The 17,442-nt window shown below is 43.8% G+C and overlaps 1 protein-coding gene across 4 annotated transcripts in view; it reads right to left on the reverse strand.

Moving 5' to 3' along the window:
- Window positions 1-15,276, reverse strand: part of rbfox2 (RNA binding fox-1 homolog 2) — a 43,347-nt gene extending 28,071 nt beyond the window's left edge. For 2 of the 4 annotated variants that reach the window (XM_085459510.1, XM_085459509.1), the window contains exons 1-2: window positions 14,097-15,274; window positions 4,065-4,115 (exon numbers count right to left, since the gene is read on the reverse strand). In XM_085459510.1, coding sequence (XP_085315636.1) covers window positions 4,065-4,115; window positions 14,097-14,348 — 303 coding nt within the window. In that variant the 5' untranslated portion in view covers window positions 14,349-15,274. Of the gene's footprint in view, window positions 1-1,612; window positions 1,845-4,064; window positions 4,116-14,096 lie in introns of those variants that run through there. The other 2 variants (XM_085459511.1, XM_085459512.1) reach the window with 2 other exon arrangements.
- Between the last annotated feature and the right edge of the window lie 2,166 nt (window positions 15,277-17,442).

Here is a 17,442-nt window from a genome sequence, read left to right on the forward strand (position 1 = left end):
CTCACGACCCGTTTCCAGTTTGTGCAAGCGTGGCAGGCTGCGCATAGCTTTTGCAGCAGGTAGGCGTCTCTCCCTTGCCTCAGGGCACACGCTTAGGTGGGGCTTGAGAAAATATTTCTTCTGCACCCGATCTGCTGCTCTCAACTCTCTCGCAGGAGAAAGAGACAATTTAAAAAATATATATATTTAGTTATATAAAATTAGCAAAAGCAGCGCCATCAAGGAGCTGATAAATTACCCCCGCTGTAAACAAACTCGGAACACTCACATATGGACATAACTGCAAAGTCAGCTTTACACACTGAAATTGCGTCACTGAGCAAACTAGCCGCCTCTAGTTGACCTACAATATGTGATTTTCATGCTGCTCGCCCGTGTCTGTTCTGCTCCCTCACCTACGAGCTTCCTTGACTGCGGTGGGGAAGCGTGGGGTGTCCCATCACCCTAAAATTGTTTTAAAAATCTTCTCCTCGTGCTCCCATTCCTTCTCTCCTTCTCTCCCTTCAAACCCCATCCCCCTCTCTTCCAGGGGCTCTTAAAGGAAAACATTGAGATAACAGCTGCCAGGGCCCCGGGGAGAGCGAGAGAAGGGAGAAAAGAGGTCAAACAGTAAAGAGAGCAGGAATCCAAGGTACAGCTGAAAGAGAAGCACACACACACACTCATACTGACTCACACCAATTGAAATGTAATGATATGAACATGACACTTCATGCACCAACTTTGCAGCCCACTGTGTGCTCGAGCTTGTGTGTGTGTTTGTGAAATGTGTGACACAGAAATTACAGTGAGGAGGTGTTGTTAGCTGAATAGAAGAGATGCAGAAGGGAGGACGAGAGAGAAAGAACGAGCAATAAAAAAAGGAAAACACAACACAAGGGCAGGGACAACTGTTCTGTGGACACCTGTCCCTTTCGCTCACAGGCTGGAGCGATGTACAGAGACAGCTGCAGGGCCAATAAAGAAGAAAGAGTTTTCCACTTACCTCTCCTCTCCCCCCTCCAATTCCCTCTCTGCTTCCACTCTCCTGCTTCAGATATATCGAAATAGTTGACTAGCAGAAATAGCGCCACTGAACCGCTACATCCAGCTGACACGCTGTACTGTATGCTCACATAAGATTCTCCTGACCATACATAATACATGGCTGAGCGCAGTTTCTGGCAGTGGCAGCCCTTGATGTTCAAACTGCGTGCACTTCTAGCTTTTGGCAGGGTTGGGGGGGGGACAGATGCCACAATAACAGCGTACAATAACACACTGCCGCTCGTGCGGCTCGGCATAACGAATCATAATTGTGGAGATACGATCTCCAGCCTGTATCTCGCTGTCATCAACGCCTGCTACACTACTTCCAGTGTTTATATCCCACTCGTAGCAAGTAGCTGCCGAGTCCTGACAAGAGCCCGAAACGCTCTCTGACTGGACCCGCTCTAGCGATCGGGTCAAGTAGACTCCTCGTCTGTTAGTAGTTAATTAACATTTAATGCTCGATGACAGCCCGTTCTGATGCCGTTTCGCGTACGGCCGAGCCCGAGCGCCGACGAGGAGATGCAGCGGCCGTGCACGCAGGCGGAGGAGGATATGAAAAGATACGGGGATAAACACTCACCGACAGCACGTTAGGATAGTACAGTCCCATCATCGTATTCTGTGCAACAACTCAAACTGTCGTCGCTCCTCTCTCCTCTCTCTCCTTTCCTCTTCTCACGCTGCCTCGCTTTCTCTCCCTCGCCGAGCCTGTGTCACCTCACCAGCTCAGTCTCTCTTGTCTGTCTCACAAATTCAAAATCTCCCTCTCTCTGCCCCCGCTCGCTCTGTCTGCCCTGCCAATCCCCTCCCCTCCCCACCTCCTCCTCCTCCTCTCCTGGCTTCTGTCCCTGTCACTCTCCCTCACTTGCTTACTTGCTTGCTTTTCTTTTCTTTCAACCCCCCCTTCCCCTCTATCTATCTCTCTCTCTCTCTCTCTCCCCGACTCCCACTCAGTCTTTTCTTTCCCTCTCCCACTCGCTCCTTTGCTTTCCCTCTACCCCCAGCCTTCTGTTTTGCTGCTGTGCCCTTGCCTGCTCATCTCTTCTGTCTCTTCTCCGGTCCTCCTCCTCTCCTCCTATCTCACCCAGATAGCCTAACGCCTCCCCCTTCCTACTTCTCTGCCTCTGTCACACCTGCAAACTTTCCCCTCCCCTCTGCTTTCCTCTCATGTCGCAGTCCTCCTCTCCTCTCCTCACTCTCTCTCTCTCCTTCTATTCTCTTTCTCCATGTAGGTGAGTTAACTGGGGCTGCTGGCACCACTGGGAGAGAGCAATAGACGTCTTTTCTTCTCTCTCTCTCTCTCAGACACGCACCTTGTTACGCAAATGAGCCGGTAATTTTACACATCAGTCATTTTTTTCCTGCAAAAGTCACGACTGCAACGATACTAGGTCATACCGAGCAGCGTTTTTCATAACACCGCCAACATGGCCCAAGTCTGGCTGTTATCACATTCAACTTAAAGCTGTGTCGGACGATATTTCTATAAAAACAAGGAGGATGAAGCCACAGCGGTGTAAGCTCTGCAGCTCCCCTTAGGTTTACAGAGCATTTTAGCACCTTTTAGATCATTGTTTTGGCTTCGCGCTCGCTGCATTTTTAAAAATATGTATCAACCTGGTTTCAGCTCCCAAACCCCCACAGTAATCCGCGTCCAGCAGAGAGCTAAAGATAGCATCATTACAGCTAAACATATTGAAGCATTGAGCAGATTTTTCTCAGAAGAAAACGGCACCACTGGGGGCACCAAACACGCCCTGAGCAGGAAGGCTCATCAAAGATGCAAGAAAAGATGCCAGCACCCGCCGAACAAATCGCCATCGTTTCTTGAATAACGACCATCGACTACACGAGTAATGAAGTGGCATTAATCTTCAGCACAGCACACTGCACGTGAATCCTTTGCTCAAATGCAGAACTCCAGCGCGGCACAGGTTTGCGCACCGGGTGACAAATACCATGCCAAGCCATTACCTGATGATTTTACTTTATATAAAAAAAGTTTGAAAACTACTTCAATAGGCAGCCTGCCAAGTTTCATACTCCATCTGCAAAGAGCTTGTCTTCCCCTTCACACTTGGGGCTTCTGCTACTCTCCAGGCGCTTCCTTCCAGGAGTCTTTGATCACATCATTCTCACACTGCTGCTGACAGTTTAGCACCTCAGTGTTGTGGAAGCCTCCGCTGCCCGGCATTGTTTTCTTCCTCTCTGTCATTTTTTCCCCCCTCCTGGTCAGAGGCCAAATCACACCTCCAAGCCCCCAAGCAGTCCTTGAATGACTTCTTTCGATCCCAACAAGAGGCTGTTCAGACAAGCCGAAACTTTAAAACATCATCATCAAAAGTAAGATTAAGAGTGAAATCAAAACTGTCTGTTTGACTTCCAGGCTTCTGCAATACCCACTTAGCTGTACTAAAAAAAAAAAAGCCCATTCTCATACTGGGGCAAATAAAAGCATTCAAGTGAAGACAGATAAAGTGCAGATAAGCAGCCGGAGGTTGTCGGGCACCACGGAGTGCGAGGGATGAGGAGATTACGGGCAGAACATGAGAGGATGAGTGGATGAACGGAGGATGATCTAAGGATTAACCACATAAACTGAGCAGTCTAATAACACAATCAGCAGGCTAATACAAAGATGGGCAAACATGCTGTAGTCTTACACGCACACACACATAAACACAAACAAGATGCAATGCAGTGTGAGTGCGTGTTTGTGGGCAGAAAACTATAACATCAGCATGTTTAAAGGTGCTAAAAGAGAAAGAACAAGTTGGATTTGCCATCTGAAAGATGATTACTAAGTGTGCATTATTGGGAACAGAAAGGAAAGTGGGTGGAGGGTAATACTGGAGGGTTGTGGAGGCGTGTCTTTTACTACACGACTGCTAATTTATAATCTACACCCCCACCTTGTGGTTTGAAGAGCTACACTGAGCCATATTAATGTTATCTGAATACTGTATAAATGGAAGGAGTGGAATGAGGCCACATTACACAACGTGGATTTTGGCACATGTTTTTCCTCTTACCTGACTATGAGACGGGTATCCGTGATAGCTGAGCGCCAAGGGGTCGTTGTTCTGAAAGAGAGGAGCAGATTTTTCGGAAACATGGTCAGAAATTTGTGAAGAAAAAGGACAAGTCGCTTAAAAACATTTTCATGCTTCATTGTTATTCACTCAGACTTTTTTCCTTCTGTTTTTATGCCCACTAAGCTGTTGCCTCCATATTTGACTTTACAGCTGCGTGCCGTTTCTGACTCCTAATCAAATTAACTCTGTTCTGTGACACACTCCTGCTATCTCCCAAGTCAGTCTCCTCCAGAGTTTTCCACCCAGTGGATCTTTTGTCTGCTTGCAAAGCCGTGATAACGGGGGCGAGTGAGATCATGCGAGCAGTAGATGAAAGACGGGAGAGAAAGAATGAGTGTCACCGCGGCTCTTAAATCATAAATAGGTCAGGAGTGTCAGCGAGCATGAAGCCCATCGGTGTGAAATGCGATCATGAGCCCTGATGCAAACTCCAACACATCCCTCTCAATGTTCTGGCTGTGCAAAGCAGCGGCGGATACATCAAACATCTGGTGAGTAATTACAGTAACACAAGATGCAGAGGAGACAAAAAAATAATTTGTTTATGGCCAAATATTAAACATAAATCATTCCTCTACTCCCTAAAATAGTTTGTAACTCACTTTATTCACTCTCATAATACCGTGTTCCAGCTTTTATGCTAATGTATTCCATTAAATGGAGGCGCTTTTCACAGCAATTACAACACACTTTGAAGGGAGAAAAAAAACAGATTTGCCTGTCTCTGACTTCATATCACTAGATTAGAAAACAACCCAGCTTCTCCCTCCTCCCTCTGTCCTTCCCCCTCTGATCTTCCTTTCATCTGGAACCAATGTCCCTCGTCTGCTCTGTACCCAGGGGGAACACTTTGCTCTGTGCGCTTCACAGCTTGAGTTCGCCTGATTAATACTGTAGCCATCTAACTCTGGACCCCATGGGGCCGTTTCACTAAAACTAAGCACAACATTTCCAAATGTAAGAGGCTCGGTTGAGGAGGAGGGAGCAGGAAGCGTCTTCGTGATTGAAAAACGCAGCTTGCGCGAGTCTATCTCAGAGCCAAAAATGTACTTAGTGAACTGGCTTTGGGAGGTAGAAGCTCTAAATAATGAATCACCTCTTAGAGGCTTGAATAACATGAATAAAGTATGAACCTTACTTTACGGTGAGGCCAAACTCTAAACACAAAAAAATAAAAAAAAAAACACTGAAGGTATGGGGGCGCACGAGATTCATGGAACGGACACGCTGCGTCACAGTGAGGGTGGCGCTCTCACAGGCAAACATCTGGAAACATATGAGCAGGAAAATAGGGAAGGACTGGAAATTCAACAGGAAATGGGCAGCAAAGAAAAAAGTGTGGGGGGGGGGGGGATGGAGGGAGCAAAGACAATGACTCATACACGAGTGGAGTCATGTGCTTAATTTCCTTAAGCAACTCAGCGGGATGAGCGGGGGAGGGGGGCAGTGCACTGGAGTCAGCTCAGGATGAGTGTATCTCAGTGTCACTCAACACCGCGGCCACTTGCACCGAACATGAGAAAATAGAAAACTCTGTACTTCAGGTAGTCAATAAAGGCGCGCTGACTCGTTCCGGGGATGGTAATGACTTTTTTCCTGGGGAGGGGGCTAAAACAACAGAAGAAACTGCAGGGGAAGACCGGGTGAGCAATCACGAGAAAGTAGCAAAATGACCTGAAGTCAACAGATGGCAAAGATGGGGAGGAGGAGAGGGGAGAGAGACCAGCTTGCAGGAGGTGGAGGGGAGACGGGAGCAGTCCTGTAATAATTAAATCTGAAAGGAAGCACAGGATGAGAGGCACAGTTACCTCCAGGTTTCTCCTTCACTCAGCAGAAGTATCCCACTGTACACATGAACCCTGATACCGCTCTTCAAAAAAAATAAATACAGGTGGGGTAGGTGTGTGTGTGATTGTTTAGCACGTGTGGGATGTCTAATTTGGTCACAAGACTCGTGTCTATTCCTATCGCGCCTTGGGACCGCTACTGTTCTGATGAGGAGGAGGAAAATAGGAACTACATTTCACTACTCTGAGAGTCATCCTACCTAACTGCAAAGCAGGGCACTGCATACACTCGAGAGGATGTGAATCCACTTCTTCCACAAAGCACTTATGTGCTAAGCCTCCAAACTGTTGGCCAGAAGATCTAAAGTTTATTTTCCCCTCGGTATACCTCACACAGTAAACCTACACGTGCTTCTTTGAGGGTACGCTGGTTGGAGTCACTGGGGGGGTTTTGGAGGCTGCTTCGACCCTTCTGGCATGAAGATAATCATGAAGCAGCATCAGCTGCTGGATCACATGCTACATAATGAAACCGCTGAACACAATTGTGATTTGGATCCCCCAATTTATTTCAGATCTGATAGAGAGAGAATTAACATTTGTATGTAATTATTTACGGCACCACATAATTGCCCATAATGATTAATCTGCATTATCCCTTCATTCCAGTGAAACCAGAGACCAGTATTGGATTTTTGGAACCAATGTTGATGACATTGTGGCTGCTGGCCCCATTTTTACATTTAATATGTCAGACTTCACTCTAAAAGGCAGTTAAACTCCTGTAAAAGGGTGGAGCCTGATGGGAAGACTGAGTAGCAATAACTGGACCCATACATACTGTATTTAAGAAATATTACACAAAAACTACAAAAAAATCATCACATTTTTCAGCCCTATGCCCCAGATGTAATGCTCAAATGGTTTCCCAATTAATTTACCAAGTGTACCAATAAAAAAATTAAAAATCAAACTAGAGATGCGCGGATCAACCAGCCAGGGAGCGGAATCGGCTGATATTCAGCGCTCCTGGCTTTGACCGGTGACCGGCCGGTCAGCCTCACATTTGTCTGATTACAAGCTGGTCCGTTTCATGCACGCACAACACACACACTGCGGGGCAGGGAAAAAGTCAAACGTAAACTCACATTCACATGCCAAAATATCATTAGTGTTGAAGCTCCTTACTGTAAGCAAAGACACAAAGTTTGCCAAAGCAAACCAGAAGAAAAGCTACGGCTTACTTTGGCAAGTCTGAATAGATTTGTTCGTAGCAACAAACCTAATCGGGGTCATAAATCACCCTCACTCAACTGAAAATGGACATTTTAAAGAAGCTAGCAAAGGGAAAGTGGCTAAAGCTAAAGCTATCCAGAAGTCAGAGCTAGCCACGAGCCAGCAGCCTCGGTATGAGCAAAAGATCAAAGCAGTTAGGAGGAAAAATATGGAGACAAGAAGAAAAGAGAAAAAGGTTTCATAAATCTGCTTCACCTACTTTTTTTTTTTCTCTTTTGGCTAAAGCAGTATTCATTTATTCAGGTAAAGGTGATTCAATCTTCTTCACTTTAACTAACAGGAACTGAGAGAAGACCCAGTAACAATCTGCATGTTGGATTTAAGACGTAATAACTTATTTTATTAAAGAAATGATACTGTTTCTAGCTACTCAGAGAATCACAATTTATTATCTAACACTAAACATTTTATTATTGGTGGTTGAAAGTCATTAATATTCATACTATACACTAGGGCTGAACGATTATGGAAAATAATCTAATTGCGATTTTTTGCCCCAATATTGCGATGCGATATGCGATTATTTTTTAAGGTCTTTGTCTTCTGTATTATTAAACAAAGACAAGCAATACATCATATAGTATGGCCAATACTATATTACATTAATTTTAAACTGTTCTTTCCTGGAAGACAGACCTCTGTTATGATGACATGAGGTGATGCATGAATTGATGACTGACATTTTTATTTAACTTCTTCAATCACAACAGTATATTTGAACATACACAATAGTTTATTTTTAGCTTACAAACATCTGAGCATAAAGTGCTGACAAGGAACCCTGGTGTAAACATTAAAATGAAAGTCAGTACAATGTGCAGATTGCAGAAATATACATAAAAAAAAAAATCAGTGGCTTTACCACACTCAGTTTTTCGACATCTGTGAACTACTAGACAGTCATTCAATTAAAAAATAATATTAAATAAATAAAACTAATAAATAAAAAATACACACATCTTACTGATCTCTGCAGTCAGTAACATTACACATAAAGTGCAAACATAATAGCAATTGTATAAACACACACACAAACACGCCTTTAAAGTTTAAAGGCGTGAAATTGGACGGTCTAGTTCTGATTAGCGTCACCGCTGTCTCGGTGGAGTTTAATAAACTCGGCCGTCTGCTTCTTGCTATCTAAAATATAACCAGACACTGGTGTAAATTCTCGACTGTCTCATACTTCTGTTTAATAAGTTTTCTGTTTGACGTTTAGTCAGCTGTGTGAAAACCAAGGAGGAACCCACCCGGGGGATTAATAAAGTTTTATTTTATCTAATCTAATAACTTTAATCTCAGCCAAACCGATTTACTCACGAACAAACAAAACACTGAAAAAAGCCCAACAATAACATTTTTAGGTTGTCTAAGTGACTTATATATTACGTTTAACCCGAGCAGCGAAACTCCGCGGTGATCTGAAAATGATGTGCCGGGAGTTGTGCCGTTCTCGGCCGCATCAGTAACCCTCGAGCTCCCGGCTAGCTGTCGAGCTGGTGGGTAGCAGACGCCTCTGAAAACGTCGAAGCACTTTTGCAAATATGGGATATCTTGATAAACCGAGCAGATATTTGATGTTTACACAACTACTTTCTCACCTGAAAATATGTTAAAAGTTTATTTTGTGACCCAGAAAGATTAGTATGAGTAATTTCAAAACTTAGTAGCGGCCGCCATTGCTGGAAACTGGAGTTTGGCTGGGCCGCGCTATGAATTCTGGGATATGGTAGTAATTTGGACAGCCTTATAATCGCAGTATAATCGCAGCCTTTGCGGTTAGAAAATTGCACTTGATCATGTCGCGATATTATCGCAAATGCGATATATCGTTCAGCCCTACTATACACTATACACTTATATATAATGATTTATTAATAGGGGAGAAAGACCATAATAGCACCGTTTTGTGCAGTTTGCAAATAGAGATTGAAGAGCAATGTTTAAATAAACATCAGTATAACACTACACCCCATCCAAAGCCAGAAATCCTGGTAAATCCCCTAACCGCACAATTTGGTAGCTCAAAAGAATAACTTTTTAGTACTATGGTTAAAAATCACCCCAAGATATTATATTATGCAAAAACTGGGTAATACAAGGCAATAATAGCTCCGTTTTGGGAAATTCTCGAACACTGAGACTGATGTCTACCTTTCAAATAAGCATGAACTGATACACTGTTACACACCATCAACACTAGAAATGCTGTAAAGTCTCCAGACTGAAGTTAATATAAGGATAAGTACACTGTAGCAACATCAAATTTCCCCCCCAAAGCCAAGTCTCAAAACACCGCCGGTCTTCAACATGAATCAGTCGAGAGATTTCTCCTTGCAATTCATCACAGAAAATCAGGGTCCCAAAAACTAAACAAATATTCTCCACCGGCTGCAAGAGAACATTTTTCTTGCTGACATTTTCATACCATTTCAGTGCAGGGGCTGAGATGAAAGTACAGCAGGGTGATCCACCTACATTAACGTCCTAGTCAAGTCATTTGTCCTCAGCGCTGTCGCCCCAGGCAGGACCTTATTAGGTTAGAGAGAGCCCCGGTTCCTACGCAGAGTGACAACAAAACACGGGCCGCTCAGCAGCAGGCCAGATGGATATTGAAGCCGACAAGCTACTCTCGACAATTCCCAAAATCTGACCAGAGCTGAAGATGCAGGGTGCCGTTATGAATCCTCTGTCACCCTGAAAAATGCAGGACTTCCCCGGTGCTGCACTGGAATGCAATACAGACTGATTGTGTGTTGTTGGGTTGGCGGGGAGAGCAGCACGCTCATTTAAAATCGGAGAAGGGCAACGGCAGAGGCAGGAAATCAGTAGCTAATTTCTCTGAACTCATACTGCTGAAAGCACTCAGCTTCTTCTTCCCTTTTTCTTTTTTTTCTTCCTTTCACTGGCTTTATTTGCCCTCGTTAGCTGAGCATTCAGTCATTCACTGCTTGCTGCACCGATTTATAAACGCACTGCTGCTCTGTAGCTACTTTGTAGCTTTGACTCAACAGAGCACTTCCTCCCACTCCACTGTGATGACATCAGAGCCTAATGAGAAAAACAGCAGTGTCAATAACCAAACGGGAAAGATCCCATTATTAGGCCACAGCGGTATAAATTACTTTCTCTCTCTACCGCAACCACACCCCTGTTCTGCTGGCTTCACAGGTCAGAGTTCAACTCTTGCCGTGTCGTCAGCAATAAAGACTTTTTTTAAAAATCAAGAATGGAAAAAAAAAATAAGGAAGGGAGACAGCGTGCTTTGCAGGAGCCAGGGTACCAGATGCTGTAACATTTTCCAGTATTTACCCTCCTCCTGAAGATTAGCTTTACAGACGGCCTTCTCTGTGATTTTATAGACGTTTCTTGGAAAGTCAAGCGTCCCGATTTAAGGAACTAAGGAAAACTGAACGTCACCCACCCCAGTTTGCTTCTGAAACCTTAATGGTGTCAGCGGGTAAGAGGTATAAAAATACGTCAGTGTTTTACATACACACACTGAGTCTGGGGGGAGGGGGGTAATTCGTTAAGCATGTGGCACAAAGCACAGTGGAAAAATGGTCTGTACAGATGAGGGTTGTTAGTTTTTGTTTTCCCTAAAAGGCCAACGGTAAAAATTTAAACCCAGTGGAGATTTTGGAGTAATAATATAAATCTATGGATGAATTTTCTGCCTTTTACTTTTTTTAATGACATTATTTACTGGTTAATTTTTATAGTCTGCAAAATGTCAGAAAGAAAGTTTATGGTCACATTTCATGTCTTCAAACGTTCAGACTGCACATGTTTAATGAGAAAACATAGAAAAGTGGTGAAACTGCACGTACAGAATGTATGAATATTAAACTTAAGGACCACGTATGCTTTTTCTTATTTTCTGTCATATGTACAGTGTCACAGTGGTGTGCTATCATATTTAACACTCAAAATTTCTAATATTGAAGCTCGGTGCTCTAGTTTCAGACTGCTTTTTTTTTTTTTCATTTTTTACGTTTGGGTCTGTGTGATGTCAATGACAGGGGATATCTCGAAAACTGCCATCTCAGCTCTTGCTGTGAGAGTACAGAAGCTCCGCCCACTTTTTTTATTTAAGAGGGGCCGCCAATCCAGTCTAAAAGAAATGTGACCTTAAATGCAGAGGAATTAAACCAGCTCGATTCACAGCATGAAGTGATGAGCTAGACCAGGGCTCGGCAACCTGCGGCTCCGGAGCCGCATGCGGCTCTTTAGTCTGTATAGTGCGGCTCCGCGTGGTTTGGGAAAATAAATTTGAAGTATTTAGCTGAAGTGTATTTTATTTATGTTAGATCTTTTTTAATTTGTAGTTCTAAATTGGAAGATTATTGTGATATTGAAATATAAAAATAAAATTATATTCTATTATTTTTTCCATGGCTCAAAATAAGCGCGGAAGCCGGTTAACCCGCCGAAACGCCGTGCATTTATCGAGACTTTCAACCCCAGGTAGGCTAATTATGGATCTTCGGATCCACATTATGACAGCAGCTATTCTCAATCGTGAGCTATGTTAAAAACAAACACCGCTCACGCCTCACAGATGACACCTTACAGCCCTGCGTAAAGATGACGTGACTTCGTACAGCCCCGATTTGCAGACGCTGTGCGCAGAGGTTCGGGAGCAGAAGTCCCTTTGTAAACAAACATATGTTCAGCATATCTTTATTGACCACTTCTCACACACGGTTGCTGTACGCATACAGCCGGCTGTAGCTTTTCAGCTCACAACCCGACACATACCAACAACAGCATAGACGGCACAGAGGTTAAGGCGGCGAGGCGCGATTGCGGGTGCCGCTCAGGTACGTCCTCCTAGACCACGCCCCGTCATACACATTAACCAGGTAAAATACATATTTAGGCAGAATTTTGCAAATATCTATTTTTCTTTTTTCAGCAGCATAGTGCTCCAAAATCCCAAAGGCGATATAAGGGTGGCGGCTCACAACAGTTTTTGTTTGCTGGATCATTTTAGTTCAGCTGGGTGTCTTTCCTTTTGTTATATTTCTTTAAGAGTTCAAAATGTGTTAATTACATAAACAAAATGTAATTTTCTCTGTAGCACTTCATGGATTTCATAAGCAACACACCTTAGTTGTTCACACAAAGCATAAAGGTAAAAAACAATATATACAGTGTTATCTTGATTTTAGATGTCAAAAAGTATTTGCGGCTCCCAGTGTTTTCTTTTGCGTGGAAACCGGCTCCAAATGGCTCTTTGGGTGTTAAAGGTTGCTGACCCCTGAGCTAGACAAAGGTCCAAAGAAGGATTATTTTAGGACACTTAACGTGGAGTTGGAAATGAATCTAACGGCTGCCCTTCATTTGTTTGACTTCATCAGACCTGCAATGACAGCATTAGAAGAGAAATTCACTTGCTATATAAAAATATAGGGCTGGAAGATGTTTTTAATAACTCGCTAGTGCACTAATAGGAGCATTACACAATGGACTACAGTATATAAGCTTCATCTGGTTTTCACCAATATCTGTGTGACGGCATCCCATAAAATCCAGGGCCTTAAATAAGGATCTCAGGGATCAGTGCGGTTATAATGCCCCCTCCAGTTTGAGATGTGATCCCATTAGCTGGAAACAAAGCCTCTTTGCTGCCAGTGATAGGGCAAATCTGTTCCTGCACCATCTAGGGAAGGAGGGGGTTCTCCTACTCTAATTTCCGGACTGTCCAGCCAGTTCACGTTCAATACGTTTTAGGGGCTGAAGCTATTGATCCGTGCTCTTCTCTCCGACTCTCTCTCACACACACACACTCTTTTCCCTGCACATCTGTTTTTAAGTGCATTACATTTCTAGCCGTGTCTGTCAGCACTCCCTCGACTGACAGCAGGACGACGTTAAAGCCAGCCATTTAGTTTTCCAAACTGGAGCAAACAAGCCACTTCACCTCCATTACTGGAGCTTTCAGCGATGGAGAAATAGCTTTCTGTCTTCCACTGGAGTACTTCACCCTACATAATCCACTTTAATGTTATCCAGAGCATCTTCGGGTCCTCATGTGACGCTCTATTAATAACAATATTTGACCATTTTGGGATCAATGAGGGAAAGGGGGGAAAAAACAACAACAAACTGATTATGCTGACTGCTAGTCCATTTTAGCAGTGGTGCTCATAAAAGCAGGGGTGTTAGGATCCAGGCAATTGGACTGATGAGGTTTAGGCTCCTTGGTAAAATGATCATTGTTTACTCTAGATAGCCTGCAGTCTGCCCCCCCACCAAAAAAAAGGTCAAACAGTCAGATATGGACACTGACTCGTTGTAAAGCAAATGTTGTACACACTTATGCCACATAGGAATGTTTTCTTTCGTGTTTGGTGTAGTAAAATGCTGGATGTGTTTACATTCTTCACCCTCAGCCAGGGCTGTCTGGGTTTTCATAGATGATCTTTGGACAGGTTTTCGAATAACTAACCAGTTAACTATGAACCAGGCCAATACAAACCGGATTACTGCTATTCCCCTTTAAATTAACTGTCTGAGCTTCACCGTAGCATCTATAACAGTCCAGTTAACGCAGTGAGTTACTTTGTTACTAATCCAGCTCCATCTTCAAACAGCATGTAGAGTCATCTACAGCTGTGGTGGCATTTCCTGCACAGCTGGTAATGGGATGAGCAGTCACAGGCCTGTGTGCTGGGCCCTCCGCTACAGCTCTAAACTATCCGCAACTATCACACTGATCACGCATCTGAAACACCGGTAAATCGTGAGATTACATTAACAGCATAGGCCAAATTATTAAGAGAAACCTGGCCTTGCACCACGATTGCGTTTAGCCGTCTTTGCCTTATTGTATTAGGAAAAAGAAAAAAAAGAAAAAAACAAAAAACAATCCTCTCTGTACCTGACCAACCTCGCCCATTCCTCCTGTGCCGTCGATGCGGGGACGCTTGCACTCAGCGCCGGTCGAGTCCACCAGAGCCGCCGCTGTCTGTCCGTCGGGCTCCGGGTCTCCTCGCTTCATGCCGCGAACAGCTGCAGGAGCGCCACCGGGGTTGGGATGCACCCCGGCCATGGGGTCCAGCTCTCTATCCCGGTCTATGAGACCCCGGGATACAGGCAGCATGATGGATGCAACGTCGGTCGACATTAACATTTAAAAATCTTTTGTTCCCTCTCTTCAGCTAAACGGGGCTAAAATAACCTAATCTAGTGCACCTCTGTGCTTAAATCGTCGGAGGGATTAAAACAGTCTTTTAATAATCCAAGTAGCTTTCACTGTATTTTGGGCCTTTGTATGATTCCCCCCCCAGTGAGTTGATGTATCTGGAAATGTTTTGGCTGCCTGGCTTAAAAAATGTCACTTGAAAAAAAAAATATATATATATATAAAAGGAAATCTCACACAAGCACCGTTTTCCCTGTTATTTCATAACAGAGTCCCCTGTAATGCGAGCAGCTCTGTCGGGCTAATTTGCAGCTGTGTAGCCCCTGTCTGCTGACCGTGTATGTATTTACTGCGGGGATGCCTAAGAGGCCTACGTTATTTCAGATCATAACAAGCCAATTAAACAAACACCGATCAAAACAATGGCTCCTGAGCTTAGCCTACTGCCTAGTTTCCATTTGCTCCCCCCTCTCTTTCTCTCTCTCTCTTTTTTAACCCCACTCCAGGAGAGCTGTGTGTTTTTTAAGAGCACAACATCAATACCCTACCGCAACCTCAAGATGAAAAAAACCCTCAACATGTCTTCCCCGTCGCCCTTTTTCCTCCCTGTTAGCCACAGACTTTTACCACAGAGCAGAGGTTCACTGAAAGTCAATCCTCCTCAGGAGCTCTCTCTTCCCATGTTAGTCCGCAAGTCTGCGCTTAAAGAAAAGACGGCTTCTTCCCTCCCCCCAAAAAAAACAAAAACAATAAAGCCAACCAACCAACCGAAGGACGGACAGGCGGACGGACGGACGCCGGGGCTGCAGCGTTTCCTTCTCCCTCTCTTTCTCTCGCTTATTATTTTCTTTCCGCTCTCCGCTTTCCCGGTGTGTTCATGTAGCGTGTGTGTTACAGAAAGGAAACTGTCCTCCCTCCCTCCTTTCCACCCTCCTCCTACTCTCTTGGTGTAGTCATTCCCCTCCTCCTATCTTCCGCTCTTGCCTTTGAACGCAGAGCCAGGCAGCCATGCAGCCTACAAAATACACGCAGTGTGCCGCAGTGCTTCCATACATTTCACCGAGGGGGAGGTGTGTGTGTGTGAGAGAGAGAAGGGGCGACACGCACTACAATTCAACCCCTCTCCCCAAAAAATAAAACTGTAACTGTAAGCTGCTTTTACTATTCACATTTTTGTTTGTGCGCAGTTCTTCAAAATAAAAGTTTTTGCTCTTTAATGTTGGCCACATTACATGGCTGAATATTGAAAGGGGTGGGCTGCTCGGGAAGATTTCATGCCTAACTCATTACACAACCGATACGCAGGCCAAGGTCTTCACACAAGCCCAGCTGTGAGTCATGCAGCATGGAGTACCTTATGTTCCTCTGGCATTTTTATTGCTTGGATGACACCCAGTGGTCAAAGGGTACCATGGGAAAGGAGCACTTCAAAGGAGAACTGTTGTAGCGATTTAAAATACAAACAAGAGCAGACTTGCAGAGGTTTATTACATGTGTTGGTTCAGCACAATCTCCAGTCGCTTGACCTGAATAGTGGCAGTTTAATTTATTTTGGAAAAAAACCTTTTGCAGGAGCCATGACTCCTCCCACTCTACCTTGCAAACATTCTCGTTTTCCCTCCCCAACTCTGATAACTGGATATTTCGAGATATACACTTATAATCACAGTTGAGTGACTTCTGCACAATAAAGTCTCCCTTGCACATTACCGCAATGCACAGGTTTAGCATTTTAATCATTAAGAATATGCAACGGTTGTTTTTGATCTCATGCTTTATAGCCTTTATGCCACACAGACAGCTGCAGCCTTACATTTATCATTTTCACATGTGGATTCTCAGAGTTAGTTTCTATGCACAAATAATAAAATTCAAGCTTAATAGTAAAGTAGACAACTGCCCAAGGACACCAAGAGCCAGGGGTTTACTGTGAGTTGCACCTAAAAGGGCCTTTTAGGTGATTTGTGCCTTATTAAATAAACTCGAAGCTCAGCCCTTATTAGTGGGGCGACATTGGAGCATCTGTGGCTGAGGTGGTAATGATGGATTGATCCACAGCTCCTCTAGTCTGCATGTCAGTGTATATCTGAGCAGGTTACTGAACCAAGCTGGCCCTAATGCATCCATTGGCACATGTGTGAATGCTAGACAAAGTGTTAAGACCAGGGATGTCAAACTCATTTACATTGCAGGCTAATCTTATGTGGGTCAGACCAGTGAAACACCCCTTTCTTTGAGTGTACAGAAACTAAAATATACAATCTCCAAGACAGTATAAGGAAAATAATTTAAATTAACAGGATGTCTCAGTTTTTCCTACATGATAAAGAAGTGCAGCTGTAGTAGAAGAAGAGTTCTGCTGACAGATTTACATACAATTTTTAGCTTAGAAATGTACCAAAAATCAAGAAATTATCAGGGTGTAGGGAAGGTCTACATACAAAAAAAAACAACCTGTAATGCTTTGTCCAAAATAGAAGTCCACCACTACATTCTCCAAAGTTGTCCAGTGGGCCAGATTGGAGGCTTTGCCAGTCCAATTCTTGCCATTGGGTCTCATTTGTGACACCTCTTTCAAGGAGGGGGGGAGGAAGGGGGGGGGGGGGGGTGTTGTACTAAGTACTCAAATTGAGTTGGGAAGTGCCATCAGAAGGTTTCCCCTGGCATACATGGTGGCTTTTTTGTAGAATGTGTTCAGTCACAGTTGCATTACTACTTGAAGCTGCATAATAATCATGAATAACATTCACATTCAAACTGTGGAACGAGCTTCCTTTAGAGATTAGACAGGCCAGTTCTTTATCCGTTTTTAAGTCACTCTTGAAAACCCACCTCTTTACCCTGGCCTTTGACACCGTGAGATGTTGGTTTTTATTTTAGTTGATTCGATGCCGTTTTATCTTGTTTTTGTTTTAATATAGGGCTGTTTTAATTTTGTGTTTTATTTATTTTGGTTTTTTCTGTTATTCTATTGTTTTAACTTCTTTTCTGTACAGCACTTTGTTCCTGTGCTGGGTATTTTAAAGTGCTTTATAAATAAAATTGGATGCTGTGTAATGAGGTCAAGCATGTCATTTCTGTC

The sequence above is a fragment of the Copadichromis virginalis genome, linkage group LG6, assembly GCF_057382275.1.
Source record: "Copadichromis virginalis isolate Kocher_CV1m ecotype Utaka linkage group LG6, C_Virginalis_male_GT1.1, whole genome shotgun sequence".
NCBI classification, from domain to species: domain Eukaryota; kingdom Metazoa; phylum Chordata; class Actinopteri; order Cichliformes; family Cichlidae; genus Copadichromis; species Copadichromis virginalis.